Raw genomic sequence first — 18,309 nt, forward strand, 5'->3', positions numbered from 1 at the left:
TTTGGACTCATGGCATCCAAACTGCAGCTGGGGAAGGTGTGTGTGCACTGAAGCTCTGCTGATACATTCTTCATCCTTGATTCAGCCGCTCAATAAAATTCAGTTGCAATTAATGACAACAGATGTGTGCTGAAAATACATTTTATAAAACACCTCTTAAGACAGGAAACATAACAGGAAACTCAAGAAGAAACAAATGGATTAATGTCTGTTCTACCTACCACACAAATAATATTTGCACCTGAGGTAACAACATAGAAATAGTGCTTTACTACTGCATAACTTGCATGTTTTGAACACATTTCTGTTTGCAAGATTTGTGACTGCTTGGAATTCAGGACAAGCACACCAACCGTCCACATAAAACATTCAGGAGTGATGTGTCAGATGCTAAGAACTTTTGTGTTGTTTTATTTTTATCTTACACCGGTATTCAGAAAGGATGTAATTCCTGAGCAGCTCTGGCAGCCTGCTCACACAGGACAAGAGGCTGAATGCCTCCCATCTGCTCTTCTCCTGTGCAGACACTACGACTCAGTGCCTGAAGGGTCCCTGGTAAGCCAGCTCGTGCTGGAGTTCTCCTGAGAGAAGCTGCTAGACAATTATGGGGTATTTTAAACCTTAATTTCCATTACCTCCTCACTCCGTGCACATCAGGAACACTGCAGTTTGCCCGTGGCCCAGTAGTGGGGCACAGCTGTTCATCCCCAACACTCACACAAAACAGACAAATGAGGAATGTACCTTACGGCCCTGAAGGTGCCCTACAGATAAGGAAGGACAGGGCTGCTTTGGAACCTGCTTGCTTCCATGCTGCCCAGTCAGGGGGAGCAGAAAAAGAACAAATGTCAGCAATCCCAACCCAAAACACGTAGAGCAAGAAGAGAAAAAAGCAGGAGAAAATATTTTAAAACAGAAATCTTATTGGCACTTTTAGAGCACACAACCCATTGCCAACCTTCCCAAGCTCCGTCTGATGGTTGTAATTAAACCAAGGGCCAGCAGCACTGAGCAGCAGCAGTGACACCTGAGTGTGGCCAAGAGCTTCCTCCTCTTTGGAATGACCAAAAAGACCAGAATGAACAACTTGCATCAGAGGAGTGACCACCCCTTCCATCTCTCTGCTCTTTCTTTGCATGTTTCTGTGATGCTTAGTGCAGAGCTGCGCACTCCAGTCCACTGCGCATGTGTGAGCAAAGACAGTCATTTTATTTCTCTCTTTATTCCTGAGATAGCTGGCTATTCATTTTAAAGATGAATTTTACCATTTTTGTATTGGAATAGTATATAACATCACTATGACCTTTTTTATAATGTTCCTCTCACCTTCAAACAAGATTCTTTTCAAACAAAATAAATCCTTCCCTTTAACTAACAAGTGCAAAGGCCTTTTTTTTCACAGAGGAAATGCAATCATAAACCACTTTCCATCTGCTTTCAAAACTATCATGGAACTCTGTGACCACCCCCTGAGATTAAAAGCAATCTGCTGACAGTTTGTTGGCAGCACCTTACAAACACATCAACCCATACAGATGGAAGGCAATGCTCACCGCAGTGCGATACGTGGGCTGCCCATCCAAACACCCCCAAATCCTTTAGTTTCAAGTGTACAGGCATCATTTTATGGCAGTGCATTTCCATACTTCACGAGAAATCGATTTCTGCCAGATCTTTGCAATTGTTTTCCCACTTGTGACTGGCCGTGCTGCAATGAACTGAAAGCACAGCGGCCTGAGCAGAGCATCAGCCCATCTCCTCCTGCACACGACAGCAGTGAGCTCACACCGCACAGATCTGATGCCTACAAGCACGTGGGCATCCCCACTGCTCACTCCTGACAGCACAAAAGGGGACAGAATAACCAGCATTTAGACACAGGGCTTGATCTCAGAGCGCCTTCCCCCCCTGGTTTGGTTTTGCAGACAGCTGAGCAGCAGCAGAACCATCATTCAAACCCCCCTCCTTTTGCTCACTGCAGAGAAAGCCAACAACAAATATCTGCACGATGTTTTCTACTCGCAGCAATTAAAGCAATACAAAAGTGATCAGCAATAAACAGTGTTTACCATTTCACTCCTCTCCAGGGAAAGCTCTGCGTTCCCAGTGCAATTCAGGATAAAGCCATTTGTCACAGCACAGACGTTTATTAGCTGCTCCCACCAGGTGGGCACCACAGCCTTCTCACACAACGAAATCAGTAACAGAATCTTTACTGGAAGCTCAGAAACATGTTTACTTTATATACAAGAAAAACTTATTTACAACAAACAGTAAACTACGTACAAAAAAAAAATATAACAATAATACAAGAGACATTTCTGTGATAATCACTGTATAAATTAACACAATAAATAGGAGGGAAGCAGGTCCCATTCTTAAGGCACAAAACCTTCTTCCCAAGACTGTACAGGGATTCATGTGCTTCCCTATGCTTCTGACAGGATCACAGAACGGCGGGGAGACCCCTGAGGAACAGCGGTTGCTGGATGATGACACAGACATGCAGTCACTGCTGACAGGTGTAGAAAAACATCAGCTTCCATCCTTTCCTTTTTACAGTACGCGCAGCTTAAGATACAAAATATTTTGTAAACAGTCTTTTTCAATCACAGAGACAGTATGCACAAATGGAAATACTACTAAAGCAATGAATGGAGCTCTCCATACAACGCGGCACGGAATCATTCCAAGGTGCTCCCAGCAGGGAAAGATCCCACCAGGTAACCTGGAAGACAGCATCAGCACTAACAGCCCTCGGCAGGGTCAGAGCAGGAGCTGGTTCATGAGCTGAGCCTCCCTCTGGTGTCCTCTGCAACCCCACTGAGCCACAATTTCTGGGGCCAGAACGTGAGATAACGGGCTGACAGCTCTTCCCAGCACAGAGCTGGGCGCCCAGCTTGCTGTGGGCACTGCTCAGCTCCTTCCCACTCACTGCCAGCGGTGAGGGCTGAGAGCCAGCAGGTAGCACAAGGCTTGCACAACAGCAGCACTCCTTAGGAGACTAAACAGAGATGTGGTATGTGCAGTTCTAGCTTCTCTCAAGCTGGTGTTTTTACCTGAGACTGCAGGAGAGTCTCTTTCTTTTTGGTGAAGCAGATTTTTTTATTGTCTGTATTTCCTGAGTTTCTCTCCCACAATAGAAATGATGGGACAGCAGAAGAGGAACTCGGATGAACGTGGCCAGAATTCAGCCCGATTCCCTGCTTTGCAGATAAGCTCTCACTGACATTTGACACATTGTCCTCATCTGCTCACATCTCTACAGCAGAAATCAGCACTGTTCTCAGTGAGATGCAGAGAGCTACAACCCTTCCATTAGGCAGAAACCTTAATATTTAAAGGCACTCAGGTTGAGCATAGATCCCATTTTCTAGCTCTTAAAAGAAGATAGAACCCTCTCCTTGCCCTCAATAACAGGCAGGGATAGACTGGCTATGAATGCTCTGACAAAAGGTGCACCTGCACAAAAAGCATTTGAACCTATCCACAAGACAGACTATAAATTTAAAAGAAAGGAAGATTCATCTCTGCAGGAACCATCACCAGGGAGATGGCAGGATGCCTCTTCAGGCACAGCACTAAGTAAGGAACAAGTCTTTGCTTTCCTTTGTTACTCTCAGCAGGAAGAGTAGAGAGGAGCCCTATCTGTTAATAAATATGAGGTTCCTTGGAGAAACTTCACATCTCCATCGCCATCCAAAGGAGCAATCACAGACCTCAGCCCAGCTCCAGAGCCAAGACCTGCCTCGTGCTCCCTGCTGGGCTCTTCTTTGCAGATTTCCCTGCCACGTGCATTGCCAAGTGACAGATTTTTGTACTGATAAGGAAAAAATATGGCCAGTGAAGCAATTGCTCATGTACAAATAGGAAGAACACAGTTAGGGAAAAGCTGAACCTATTCCTTTCTTGGTCCCCACGGTATTTATACCAGAATTTGCTAGCTTGTTCAAGCATGTCTTCCAACTTCTCATGAGCAAACCCTGCCAACTCACCAGGCTGAGAGAGATGTGGGTGAATGAAGAGCTAAAAAAAGATAGGGAGAGTAAGAACTGCTTTTGGTGACATCCTAAAGGTTGCAATGGAGTTTGCCCAGCATGAAATCAGCTGCAACTTTTTGAAACAGACAAGTCTTGAGATAAAATAACTTGACTGACTGCTGTCAGACTGCACAGCTGATGTAAAGTTGACAAAATAAATTCTCAGCAATAATAATGGAAATAGATGTCCTCAGGAAATTATTTTTTTTGCCACTGTGAATGTGAACATTTTACTGTCTGCAGCCAAAAGCAGACAAGTGCTGCACCGTAATAATTTAGAAAGAAAATAATTACATACAGAATTACAAGGTAATTGAAAATTCCTGCTGTCTCTCCAGCTTTATAGTACTGAATGTTCCCAAATTTGCTCTGCAGTGATAAACATGGCAATACAATTACGCATGCTGGTCTCTGGGCTGTAAGTCACCCAACTGGGGTCTGGCAGTACAGGGGAGCTTGAAGGCCATCTAGAAACTCTGATTTAGAGGCACTGATTTTTCCATACTCCACTGTTGGTGATACCAAAGGCTACGTACCAGCATATTCCAGTTTTCATTACGGTGCTTTTCTGCTCTGTAACAATCACCTTTCTCTCAAAGCTCTTGCATGAGCCCTGATGTTTGATAGCATGATTGCTCCCATAGGGATACAACCAGGAGGACTGAGCCACCCTAATCTTTTGGTATCCAACTTGGAGTGAAGGAGCAAGGCAGCAAGAGAAAGAAGCAAGGTTCTAGCAGCTTTTCCACCAAGACAGGTGGAAAAATGCCCATACTACAGAGAGATTGTATCTTTTGTGACATTCTTCTGCAACTACACGTAAAAGTAAAGCAAGAGCTCTGCTGTCTGCAGCCATCACAGTGGCACCAAATGGACAGCAAGACACTCCTGGCTGCTGCCAGTCATGCTGTTCCCCAAATTGAAGAGGAGCAATTTGTTCCACATCTCACTTCATTCCATTACACTTCTTGCATGGCCCAAACAGCTAGATGGTGTTCTTCTCCCTTTCCTCTGTCTCCTGAAGATGAATGCAGTCAGAGCTGATTTCTCGTAATCTTTCAGCTCTTGAGAACTGTCTTTTCTTAGCATCAGTAACTTCCAAACACTTGACTGTGATGCCTGAAAACCTCAGTGTTGTACCATTTGACTGGCTGAGAGCAGAGAGCCAGGCCCAGCAGCAGACCACACACTGGTGCAGCTGCTCTAACAACGTGCATTGTTAGTTGCAAGGGACATGTGAGTGAGGATCACTAGGTATTCATCAGCAAGGAGAGGTCTGTACTGGCTTGGAATTTCTGACACAAATCACATGCAACTACAGGTGTGTTAAAAAGGGATCAGTAAGACAAGGACAAGGCTTTGTTCCACTTAAATGTTCTAAGCTACAGATATGACACACAGATGGGCAGGCAAGTTTTCAGTTCAAAGAGACTGTCAGATGCTTCTGAACTAAGACTGGCCAATGTATCTTTTGCCCTGAATAACTGTACTGTGATGAAATTATCCAGTAAAGGTAGCTGTGTTGCAATTCTCAGGAGTCCTGCACTGTCACTGTCACTGGAACCAGAACTTCCCACACTGGAGGACACAGTTCTTCAAACAGAAAGCAAGTTCTCTCCCAGGAGGCTCTGCCCGAATGCAGGTAAGGTGCCTCTTGATTGGATGCAGCTGTACCCCACAGGAAAGAAAGGTAGCACCATGCTTGGTTGATATGAGCTCTGAACAGTTGCAATTTGGCTGTTCAGTGAAGACAGTTGTGAGCACATCTGCTCTGTGAGGTGACTGCTGTGCAGTTAGGGGGAATGGTAGACACAGGCTGTGAAAACAGAGGCTAAACCTCGCTGGCAGGAGTACTCCGGCTCAGCTCCTTGATCCCGTGCAGTATCCTCTTCATGTGACCCACTTTGGTCACACCCAGGTCCTGAAAGACAAGAGAAAAGCTTACCTGTGGAGAAAGGGGGGAAAGATACCAGGGCACCAAGCAGCAGTTAGAAACTAGTCAGCCAGTTACAGAGAGGAGGAAACCAACCAGAAAGGTTACAAACCTGATGGTTGCACATAGAACCTCAAACCACGTTTCAAAAAGCTATCAGAGCAAAACGGGGTAATGAGCAGTCACAGAACAACGGACAGAAACAACTGCAGACCATTAGCCAGAAATGCAAATTGATCTGACTGCTAAAAGCCAAAGTGTGAGAAAAGAAAGCGCACACAGATCTCAAGGACCTAAGCTGGTAGCCAAACAGATGCAGGAAGAACCAACGGATGAATGGTCACACTAAAAAATGTGTCAACACTTGGGCACTACACAACAAAGCACACGCTGTAGCTGGATGGCATGCAGAGGGATCAGCTACACAAATTAGAGCAAAACCTGGAACAGAAAGCTGGTCAAAAGCACAAACAAAGATCTAAAGGTCACTCAACTAATGCCATGCATTACTTTAGGTCAAAATATATTTCTGCAAGTCACCAGAATGATGACAAAATTATTTCGTACGTGCAAAGAACCACCACTTTCAATTTTCCTCTGTGGTGAAAGCGTATCTCAATGAGAAGAAAAGCTGTGCAATATCCTTACTAAGTACTATTTCTATTCTAGGAGGTTCTCTCCATCTAGCAGTATTCTTCTTTTAAAGAAGTGCAATGATCTATTTGTCCATTGACTGTAACACAAAACCCAAGTTTTCCCAATCAAAACGTATTCTGCAAAATGGTTCAGCAGCTGAGAAGTTGAAAACTTAAAACTCTCAAGAATGCTTTCTGCAATCTGTGTGCTGGACTGTTTTCCATCTCCAGGAAGCTGTGGAGAGTTACACAGCTGGTCTCTCAGCAAGCCCTCCTACCCCTCTGCTATTCAATATCAGATGGTCCGAAATGGCAAGAAAATAAAAGAAGGCTGCAATGAACCCATTCATCTTGCCAAGACTCGTGGAGTAACCAGTGGGCACACCGTTTCCAAGCACATTCAGCACAGAAGGTCATGCAGATGAAGCTGGCTATTTCTGGTGAGCCAATCATGAAAGTACCTTGAGGTCCCTCCGTTCGAGGTGCAGGAGCTCAGAGCCCCGGACGTCATGCCGGATGAAGATATCCTTATACTCACAAAGACTGAGATGCTCAAGCCAAGCCGCAACCTCCTCCGTTCCCCAGAGGTGAACTGTTAGAGATGGAAAAGCAGGAGTGCATTGAGTACCCAGAATCCCAGAAGAAAGTGAGAAGTGAGGACACCGTCAGCACTCAGTGCCAGAGGACAGCAAGCAGTACACCACAGCCTCAGAACAAAGGGAGGGAAAGAATCTGTAGCACAACCTGCAGCCTCAAACACAGGAGGTAGGGTAGAGTAAGATCAGAGTTCTTCTCTTAAGTAGAGGCTATAGCTGCAGTAAAGCCAGGACAAGGTGGATGTTTGTTTTGATATAGCACTGAATATCCTTTTTTCCTTCTTCTTTTTTTTTAAATTTACTCCCATGCTTAAGAGTAAATTCATTGATATTCCTGTGCTCACAAAATGGTCATAAAATAATATCAAGAATCAAGCATAAGTTAGCTTGCTATTATGTATTGTTTCTATGTATGAACACTTGTGCTCAGTAAACAAAACAGCAACCCCACTACCTAAAGTGTGAGGAAAAGCTTGGTCTTCCACCTTCTTGCACAGCCTCTAAATAAGAGAAGAAAAATGTTCCCAGGTTCTGAGAGGTAATGAATGAGCACCAGCATACTAGACAGGAGACTGTACCCACAATTCCATGACAGAGGAAAGGACCCAGGAACCCACAGAACAGATAGTACTTCTGAATTTTAGGAGGAGGTCTTCATAGGTAGCATATAAACCAAAAATCAAGTAGCCAATTGGAGAGAAAGTGTTCTGATTGACATTTTGTTGATTCGTGGCCAGCATTCATCTACTGACCAGTAGGATTAAAGATCAGGGTGCACCTGGTGATGCTGATTCCCAGCCATTTAGACATGATGACTGATTAAAATCTTGAAAGTGAGTCACTGAGAAAAACATAATTAACCATATCACAGAGAATCAGTAGTGAAAAGACTGGAGTTATGCGGACTTGGGCCCCACAGTCATTTTGATGCCTAAAATGCCAAAATCCTCAAATTCTCTTCACTGAGCTCCTTAAAAATATCCCAGAAAATGGCCAGATGTAGGCAGAACTCTTCAGAGGGTACCTCCTGTTTCAGCTCAGAAATATCTGCTTAGTACTGAGGGATCATGACTTAGAACACAGCAATAAATTACTTTGCCGTGTCAGAAAGATTCCATTCCAAGAAAAGGCAGAGGCGAGTGAAACAGAAGAGAGAGAAAACATGAGAAGAAACAGAGAGAGAACGTGAAGTATTGCGACCACACTGGTATGACAAAGAGAGAGACAACACATGAGCAGTCTTGGTACCCGGCAATCCCATGCTACTATGTGTTTCCTTATTTTTGTTGTTCTTCTCTTTTTTAAACTTGGTCACCAGCCGGAATTTGCCGCTGCGGCTGCGTTTAGAATAATCCAGCATCTGATTCTATAGGAACAGAGAGAGAATGAGGAAAACATACATAAGTTCACTGGAACAGACCAAAAACAAGAACTGTCAAACTCAGGTCAATGACTTTGCAAAAGAGGAAAAAAATTCTAAACTCATTCTCACCAAGACAGGGAAGGAAATGGAGAAAGCTGATCCCAAGTCAGTCAAGGGACATCAGCAGGAAATTACTTTCCTTAGTCTTAGGGAGTCAACTTTCCTTCTCAGTAATTTTTTTCTCACATCAGTCATATATCCACAGGAAGTCAAACACAACCAAGTAGTGAAAAACAGCTAAGAAAATACAGCTGTGGTCCTCCTCACCTCCTCATCACAGGGCTCCATAAGCTGCCACAGCCAAGGGATGTATGCCAGTTTCCTCAACTGGAGGTCCATGTCTGCCAGGGCTGCTTGGAGCTGCTCCTTTTGGGGAGGATCTAATTGCTGGATCAGAAATAGAAGCAAAGTAGAGTTAAAAGCCGTACAGCGGAACATACAGTCGTGTCCTTGCCTTGAAATTCCTAGCTGACAGGGCAGTTCCTCATTTTAGAAGGATATGCACAGCAGCCACCCCACTCAGACTTTGCCCAGTTAATAATTTGTATCTTTTCTGAGCTCCAAACTGAGCAAACTAGCCTGACTGCTCATCATATCTATCCAGCAACACCATTCCAATTCCTGTATGACAACATTTTAATTGACTTATTACAAAGACAAAGATGACCACGACCAATGCTATGTTGCTGCCAAGGCCATACATATTAGGAGAGGAGAGGAAGTGAGAGGCCGCTTCACTTCTGTGTTTCTTACCAGTGCCATCTTGCCTGCCAGCAGTAGTTCCGTCTCATTATGCAGGGCTTTTACATTATTCACCATCTCTACAACAAGGCTGCAGTTCAGACCCTGCAGGAAACAATTTACTTGCAATTAAGCCTGGAAATGTAGAGGTTTGAGCAGTCAAAAGGAAGAAGTCTTAGAGAAGCAAGGCCTACATTTGGTCAATCAGAAAGGGATACCAAGTGCTACAGAACAAGAACCAAAAGAAAGATGCCAAGGGAGTGAAGTACCTCTGTAGACTTGGATTTAGCGTAGACTTTGTCCATTGACTTGGAGCTGGCATTGACAGCATGGGCAAGCTCCTGTTCCATGTCCTGGTAGGATTGGGCTATTTCCCGAATGCTAAAGAGAGAATTACAGATTGCATCAGCATATGCTCAAAGCAAGAGATCTTTTCTGACTGCGTATCTCTTTTAATACACATCAGACTGACAGGTACAGAGAGGCACAGTCTTCTCTGGCAAAGCAGGGCTGTTCTCCCCTCAATGGTGAGCATGCATAGGCAAAGCAAGGCAGATTTCACATGCACAACTCCAGACATTCAATTCTGTGCATGAGTTGAAATCAGTTTGAAATGCGGCCAAGATATTTTAATGTGAAGTGATTTAAAAGGCTGCTGCACACACAGCAGTTTAATTGACATTTCTTTGGTATGACTCTGGGCATTTTCCCTCAAAAGCCCAGACCAAGGAGCAGAATATCTGAGTAATGGATGAGTATAAAGTGACATCTTCGTGATGCTGGGCATCAGGGTTACACGAAACCAACTTGCCACAGGAGCTCCTAGAGAGGACTTTGTTTCACTTCTGCTAACAGTCACTGACAATCAAAGCCATTGGGTTGTTTCAAAATTCAGTGATCCCTTTTTGCTCATGAAAGTAATATATTTTATTCGGAGTAACTTAAGAAAGCCTATTCAACTTCAGTCCTCATGCAGCTGGGATAATGCACAATGAAAATGCAACTCCCAGCAACATGGATAAGCATGGTAGAAGATGAAAGTGAACAGAAATGTAGGACAAGAACATTAGGCACCAGAGAACAATTTTATTCACCAAAAGCAAATGGAGCCTCACCTGTGGATCAGAGCACCTGCAGTTTGACCAAACTGGTTGATCTGGGTGGATTCTTCTTCAGACATGATCTCTGGTTGCAGAGAGAAAGAGGAGGGTCGGGACAACTCACACTTCTGTTTGTCCTCCCAGGACTTCAGGGTACTCTCAAATGCCTAAAAAAAAGCCACAGCAAGCAAACTATAAGATACTGTAAGATAAATCTCTTGTGAAACGCAAGGGTTTTAAGTGGCCAATGCCTGTAAAACACACGTTTGGTATAGTCAACTTTTGCTGTTCAGCTGTTGGTAACTTTGCTAACTTTAGCAGTTTCAGCTGAGCTTTTCCATGTCACTCCCCTGCCTTGGCTTAGTTTCTATTTAAGTCTTATTTTAGTAAAATTGTTAGTCCACTTCTGTGTGCCAGACCCCAATTCCCCAGTGTCTTTGCTTTGAGTATCTATACTGCCTCTACACTTTGCAGCAGGAATCTGACTTCTGACATGTGTCCCCAAGACAGTGTCTTCTGTTATTCAGCAAAAATCCATAAGGTTGGACAAATTACAAGTTTTGGGGGAAGGAAGGAGCAGCAGAATTACTGCACATCTCTCTTCGAGTTACATCTCAGAGCTGAAAATTAAAAATGTTCAAGACTTTTCCTTATCTGGAAGTAAACTGAACTTCTGCAGTAAGGGCAGGACTAGCAGCTGAACACAGAGCTAGGGCCTGTCCTACCTGCAGCCTTACCAATATTTCTGCTACCATCAGCTAGTGCTGAGGGAGCAGAAGCAAAACAGATCCAGTGCAGAAGAATCTAAATTGTATACGGTGAGAACAAGAACTGACACAACTGAATCACTTGGCAAAGAGAGATGGAGCAAAGAGCACATGAAATCAGAATAGAGAAGATCAGACAAGGGAAGGGACCATAAAGGGGACGACTAAAACAGAAAGAATTCAGAGAAGAGGGGGGTAACAATTCACACCACTCACAGGGGAAAAAAAAATCAGAAATTTGTGGAGTCAGAAGAGGAAAGGAGAATGAGTGTAAAGGGTATAGGGGAAAGGAAAAGAAAATGGTAGTCGTGGATTCTGGTCTGGAAATTCAAGTGAGCACAAACTAGGTCAGGAGCACAGGGCTAAGGAGGGAGCAGACGATCCAGTGTCTAACAGAACACGACTGCCTGGGGACACACCATTTTCCTGCATTTGCAAATACCTGTGAAGTCCTGAGGTAAAGCACTGCCTTCCCCTGCTGCTTCTCATACAAGATAAAAACAAGCTTTGTCAGCTCTGTAGAAGCTATCTGCTGATCTCAGTCTTGATGATGTCTCTTCAGTGGTTAGATAAGGCCATGAGGTAATGTGAGTTTTTCCAACTTTGGTTCAGAAGAAACTAAACATCCCGTACCATGTTTGAAAAATGCTACCAGAAGTATGAGGTTGCACACTCAAAAACAGGACCCCACCTCATCTACTTCACAGGACAGACTGATTCTGTGTCATGAAGGGAAGGGTGTGCAGTGACAATCACAAGGACAGCAGAAATAAGGATAAGCCTGTGGTCAAGATAAGAATTGAATGCCACTTTGCAAAACTGAAACTTGTTGATCACTGGCAGCTCCATGCCTGCAGAACCTGATTTGCAGGTAGGGAGAAGTGGGGTGGCACAACAATAGCATCAGCTAGGCCAATACACACAGCACACTCTAGGGACACGTGTGTCCCATCTGCCTTTGTGCTTCCTTCTCCTTTCCCACTAGGACTCACGTACAGGCTGCCTTTCCTTTTCCCTCTCCCACCTTTTCAGCAGGAATCCTGTTGCATTTGACTGTGTGCTATCTTACTCACTCTCCCTCTGAAAAACGAGACATTGCAGAAGCTCTCTGCCCCCTTAGGAAAGACTGTGCACATATTTCTGTCTCCTCCACCCTAACATCTGCCAATACCCACTGCTCCCTCCCAACTAAAGGGAGAGCTTGGGTATTTCCCTGCGCTATCATGACAGCGGCCTTGCAGGCCTACCTTGCCTTTCTTTTCACACTATCATACTTGCAGCTTCTTGACAGGGAATGTCCCTGGTCTGTATCAGGCTGCTTTCCCTTTTTTCCTGTTCTTAGTTATTCTCTCTTTGCCTGTTTTTCAGCAGATGTGTCCTTTGCAGCTGACTTCAGTTTGCTCTCAAAGCATGCTATGCTGGTAACTATTAAGAACTTTTGTCAACAAAACTGTTTATCAATGGACAATTATTGAGCTCTCACTACAGCAATTCCTTTATCTTTTCCCTTAGCTTCCCACCATTCAATACTTTAAAATAGCAAGAGGACTTTCCTTACGTGATAGTACTCATCAGATACATTTAAAACTTAAGAAATTAGATGAGCACATGCTGCTGAACCAGGCATGAGAGACACTTTTCTTAGCAAAGGAAGTTTAAGTCACATACTGAACAATAGTGAGAAATCAAAATATTGAACAGTTGAATCTAGCCAGTCCACTGGTCAGAAATTCTGTGGGACAAACAGCATGTTAAGAAATGTTGTGTCACTGGGCACCTAGAAGAATGATGCAAAATAAACTTGCCAAAGCTTTACCTATACGATTCCCCAAGTAGTGAATGCAAGCTCAATCATATTCTTTCCACAAAGTATTACTTCTTGCATCTACCAAGATAAGCTTTCATGTGTGGCCACTGACACACTGCAGGAATACGTGACATCAGAACAAGAGTGCGCTGTGCAATGCATTCAAGGCAGTCTTACCCTGTCTCGGGTCAGGGTTTGTGCCCTGTTCTTATGAACAATCCAGATGTAGCCCGGAGGCTGGATCCAGGCTTCTCCATCCACTTGGACAGGAACTCCCTCTTCTCCCAGGATGGCTATCTTCACAGTTCGACACTGCAAGAAATGATTGCAATGCAGAAACACTGCTTTTCCAGAAGCACGAGAAACTCATTCCAAAACACTTCCTCAGGTACAGTAGCTTTGTTTCTACTAGATCATGCAGGCATCATTTGCTCTGTCTTTGGACCATCATATTTAGAAATGCCCATCTAACTCCTCTCACAATGAACACCAGAATAAAACTCCATATCCACATTGCCCCTGAATATGCACCTTCTCAATCCCAGCGGATCTTCTTTCATGGGCAAGAGAGAACAGGAAGGAAGGCTCTACAGAATGAAACTGGCAAAAACATCACTTGGCTGGAGGTGGAGACGGCAAGAAGAGTTCATAAAAGCAATTGATACCTGTGCAATCCGATGATGCTGTAGGTTTATCACTCGTGACACTGCCATCTGCATGCTACCAAACACGGCTACCACCTCCAAAATCTTGTCATCGAAGGAGGGGGCTGTAAATGTCTAGTCAAACACAAGGGAGGGAGAATTCAATTGACATACAGCTCTGTTAGAGAGGTTTTCCTTTTCACCCTGCTGGTACAGAGTTAGGGTTTAGTTTTCAGTTATGCTATTTAATCTATACAGAATTAACAATGAGGATAGAAGGTGAAGATTTGCAGTGATACCAGAAAGATAAAAAGAGCCTCAATATTTCCACCATGCTTCCAATGGTGAAAGCATAATTCTAACACAAAGACTGTATCCATAAGGGAATAATTATTTTTATGAGAATAGGCACTCCTTTCATTTCAAATAATACAACGTTTCTGACTGGATCCAGCTCCCTTTTCCTTCAAGGGGCTTTACTTCTCATGTAGACTGAGGGCAGAAGGTCAATTTCATAAAATCTCAACCCAAGCCATTCTGTAGGCGACCTTAAAGCCCATTCATTTCCAAACTCTGCCATGGGAAGGGTTTCCCCTCACTAGATCAAGCTGCCCAGGGCAGCACCCAGCCTGGTCACGAACACCTCCAGGGATGGGGGACCTACAGCTTCTCTGGGCAACCTGATTCATTGCTTCACCACCTTCTGAGTAAAATTTGGCATACTTCTTGGAAGTGAAGTGCTCAGGACAGCATCTGGTTTCTTTCTGAATCACTACAGATTTGCTTGGGTGCAAAGCTGCTGAATACTGACTTTTCAGTATTCTAGCCAACTCCCAAAAGAAATACAGGCAGACATGCCCCTTGTCCTTTTCTTCAAAGCTCTGTACTCAGCTCTGTCCTGGAGCCAACAGAAGCAACATCAATTTAAAACATTTCCTGAGATATCTTAAGAGAATACTCACATCATCTTCCTTGGTTCCACCCCAGAAATTGGTGCCTCCTGCATAGCTGGGAATGTTGAGTACAGCAATTCCCTGGAGGCTGGGCAAAGGGATTGGCCTCCCATCACACTGTACAGAAAGGAAGGCATCATTACTATCAGCACAGCAGTAAAGAACGTCTTCCTGCCACTGCATATATTCTAAGAACAGCCTGTATGGAACAGCTAAGCAATAAATTAATTCAGGTTTCTTCAGCTTAATTTTTCCATCTAACAGAGTAAAAGAACATATTCATTCATGTTCCACCTCTCCTTTGGCAGAGGTAGGCTGTAGAGAGAGACTGTTGCTTCTTTACACCAGACAGACAAAAGGAACACCTGAGAGGGCTGGCAAGCCTTTTAGTCTATTCCAGAAAGGGGAATAAAACTTCTGAACCACCAATCAGTCTGCTGAGATGAGGGTCTCCCTGTTACAGTCATTTATACTGTGGGTAGGCAATATAGGAATAATTATTTTTCTTGTTTGATCTACCTTATAAGCATAGTTAAATTTAAAGCTCTCCTTCACACCATCTAAAATGCTGTCTTCACATGAGACACCACATCTAACAATCCTACCCATGCTTAACATGGAGCTGGGGATGGTTACTACTTCCCAACATGATGACGCTTCTTATAATGGGCTGAGAATACAGGTTATTTTCCAGAACTAGGAAAAACCACTTCCAGCTGCCACAAAGATACAGCAAGTACATTGCATCGAGCAGGCAAGGGAAACATCCTAGTCAGCAAGAAGAATCACCATGCCAAAAACCCCAAAATCAAAGGATCTGAAGGAGATGCAATCAGGTATTCCAGTTTTGGCACCAGAAGGACATGCTAATTCCTCACCTCCAGCAACACTTTCTGCTCCAGGTTTTTATACGTTCTGTGCAGCAGCTCCTTGGTCCCCAATACTCCATACCACATCATGTTTTTAGTACGACTTCTAAGGGAGCAAAACAAAAGCGAAAGGGTCAGGAGTGGCATTCACTTTTTCACTCAGAGGCAAAAGCATCCATATAGTTTGAAATGGCACCTCCTACATCCTAAAATACTAATGAGCTTTGCTTCTAAAAGGGTCAAACTCAAAATTACCATCACTTACATTAAGAAAATATTCACCTTGAAAAAAAGTGTCATGTAGAAACTTGGGATAACTGAGCAACATATATTACCAGACACAAAAAGAGATTCCCACAGCACAGAAGGGGTCAGTCTCATACACCAGGACATCAACAGTGGTTTGCAACATTAGCTCATGTCAAGAAAATGTACCAACCCCATGCTATACAAATCATCTTCTAGTTGCCCAGGTATTTAAAAGGCCAAAGCCTGAGACTGATACAGTGGTTGTTTGTATTAATTTAGTATCAAGGCCAAATTCAGCCTCAGTAGCACTTAAAGCTGAGATGTGTTCTTATCTGAGCTAAACAGTAAGTCCAGGAGAAAAGCCTGTGTGTGAGATTACAAAGTAAATAGAACTAAAGCACTGCATCCACACTGATGTAGCTACTCTAAGATCCACAGCAGCATAATGAATCAGTAATAAATTAGAAAAATCATCTTCTCCATCATGATTTCAAGCCTTCTTCCTAACCTTCAAAACAGAAGATCACACAAATGAGACTGATGATGTATCTAATCAGCATATTTCCAGACAACTGGCTTCAAAAGCACATATGAAAACATAAACTGATTTCAGTCACTTCTGGCAGTAGAAATCAGTCAATATCAAACCCACCTGCATTTCTCTGGGTGCTCGTCACGTTTGTTGTTGAAGTCCAAAGAAATCTTCGCATCCAGTCCAATTCCAAAGTAGTTATTCATCACACACTTCTCTGTGTAACATTCACTGTCAAATAAGAAAAACAAAAAACACAACCCCAAAACTCTCACTCCTAAGTCTATACACCAGGTGGGATACATCTCACATGTCTCACTTGTCCACCTAATGAAAAGGTATAAAAAGGTGGAGAACAAGAAGGCTGTATGTCAACGTGCCAGATGAGCACTGTTGGGAAGTGCCTAAAACTTAAAACCACAAAATGGGCAACTGAGCAGAGGTCCCCAGTCTGCAGCCTGTGACCTGAGTACTTCACAGCCACAAGATCTGTGGAGGAATTCTCCCCCTGCCACCAAAAACACACTCCAAAGTCTACATTTGAATTATAAAAAGCTACATGCCTGGTCACTGGAATTGAGAAAAAGGCACACAAAACATTTGCAATGCTAATTGCTAAAGTATGTATATATTAGTGTTAATTACAGCCTGACAAATAAAGTCAGAAGTAACCTCTTTTTAGGGACACTGAATCCCATGAGGAAAAACAAACAAACAAACACATTAAATATGTATTAACTGAATTTTTCTGTTAAATAATTTAATAGAAACAATTTGAGAGAGTTCACATCACATTTGCTACCTGTTTGCCCTACTGTGCCCTGTCCACAAGATTTCTTTGACCTCCATGGTACTGATTCCCACACAACTTCCTGCCTGCTCACTGAAAGCTGGAGTAATTTCTGAGTGTTCGGAAAAAACTGATTTGGATTTCACTCTCTCACCTAAAACCTGAAGTCTTCTACTGTGAGTCTCACATGTCACTGCATGTATAATAACTACATAAGATGACCTTCACTGGCACCAGCATATGATTTCATTTATATAACTCTGAGTTGCTGCAGTCCATTATTTAGCTCTCCAAATGTCTCTACTTGTCAGCACAATGCTGATGTTCATTTGGAAATGCCCACTGACTTCAAATGGGCATACTCACAGATTTTCAGGCTCAGAGTTGAAGGGATCAGCATGGATCAACAAGCGGCTGATGACAGAACTCCCAGGCAAAGACCCAGACATACCAGCACGGATATCTGCAGGAAAATTGGCAAGGAGAAAATCATGATAGTAAATAAACTGAAAATATGTCATTTCAGCCTCAGACTAACGTTAACTCCAGTCACTCACTGAGGAAAGCAACGAGCAATAGTGCTTTTTTCCACTCCAGAAGGCTCAGCACTCTCAACAAGAAGACTTTATGGGATTGCCTGTTGAGTGACACGATGTCACCTGAGGCCAACAGACACATGAGAATGGGCAATGGCAGCGTATTCACTACAGTAGGTATTCTGCTCCAGGGTGAGACATGCAACACCCTGCTTCACGGAGCAGGAGAGAAGGAGGACTGAAATTACTCTCCTTGTCACCCAAGAATTACCGTCTCCAGCTTCTGAAATTATTTGTTGACAACGCACCAACATTAACTTTTTCAAAGAGAGAGAAAATAGCTTCCTTCCAGAAGAATCAGTCTGTACCAGAAACTGGGGGAACAGGTAGAAAGACAGCACTAGAGTAATGGACAGAAGCTGCTACACAAAATGCATGAGGCTGGAATTTTGCTGGGTTTGTGCACTCTTCACACAGATTACTGCTCCCAGTCCATGGCTGCCACTTTCCAGAAACTTCTCTCAGCAGCCTGGCACCTTATCAGCCTTCTCAAGCTCCCTGAGCTCAGAACCTTCTTGTAACTGATACATAAATTCTGCCACTGCACAGGGTTAATAGAAATCTGTGTTTAGGTCTCAGCTGTATTGAAAATTATTATAATCATTCCATGCCTCCACTGTTCTGTTCTAGTGGA

At 43.5% G+C, this 18,309-nt stretch overlaps 1 protein-coding gene across 7 annotated transcripts in view; it reads right to left on the reverse strand.

Annotated features, from left to right (window-relative positions):
* Positions 1-127: 127 nt before the first annotated feature.
* DGKD (diacylglycerol kinase delta) overlaps positions 128-18,309 on the reverse strand; it is a 57,436-nt gene continuing 39,254 nt past the window's right edge. For 6 of the 7 annotated variants that reach the window (XM_085233234.1, XM_010716602.3, XM_010716601.4 and 3 more), the window contains 13 exons: positions 17,446-17,542; positions 16,410-16,520; positions 15,518-15,614; positions 14,649-14,756; positions 13,708-13,821; positions 13,220-13,354; positions 10,484-10,635; positions 9,638-9,749; positions 9,381-9,473; positions 8,895-9,014; positions 8,453-8,570; positions 7,070-7,200; positions 128-5,961 (listed from right to left, as the gene is read on the reverse strand). In XM_085233234.1, the coding sequence (XP_085089360.1) occupies positions 5,872-5,961; positions 7,070-7,200; positions 8,453-8,570; positions 8,895-9,014; positions 9,381-9,473; positions 9,638-9,749; positions 10,484-10,635; positions 13,220-13,354; positions 13,708-13,821; positions 14,649-14,756; positions 15,518-15,614; positions 16,410-16,520; positions 17,446-17,542 (1,478 nt within the window). In that variant the 3' untranslated portion in view covers positions 128-5,871. The remainder of the gene's footprint in view (positions 5,962-7,069; positions 7,201-8,452; positions 8,571-8,894; positions 9,015-9,380; positions 9,474-9,637; positions 9,750-10,483; positions 10,636-13,219; positions 13,355-13,707; positions 13,822-14,648; positions 14,757-15,517; positions 15,615-16,409; positions 16,521-17,445; positions 17,543-18,309) is intronic. The other variant, XM_085233235.1, reaches the window with a different exon arrangement.

The sequence above is a fragment of the Meleagris gallopavo genome, chromosome 11 (genome assembly GCF_905368555.1).
Source record: "Meleagris gallopavo chromosome 11, MGAL_WU_HG_1.1, whole genome shotgun sequence".
Lineage (NCBI taxonomy): Eukaryota > Metazoa > Chordata > Aves > Galliformes > Phasianidae > Meleagris > Meleagris gallopavo.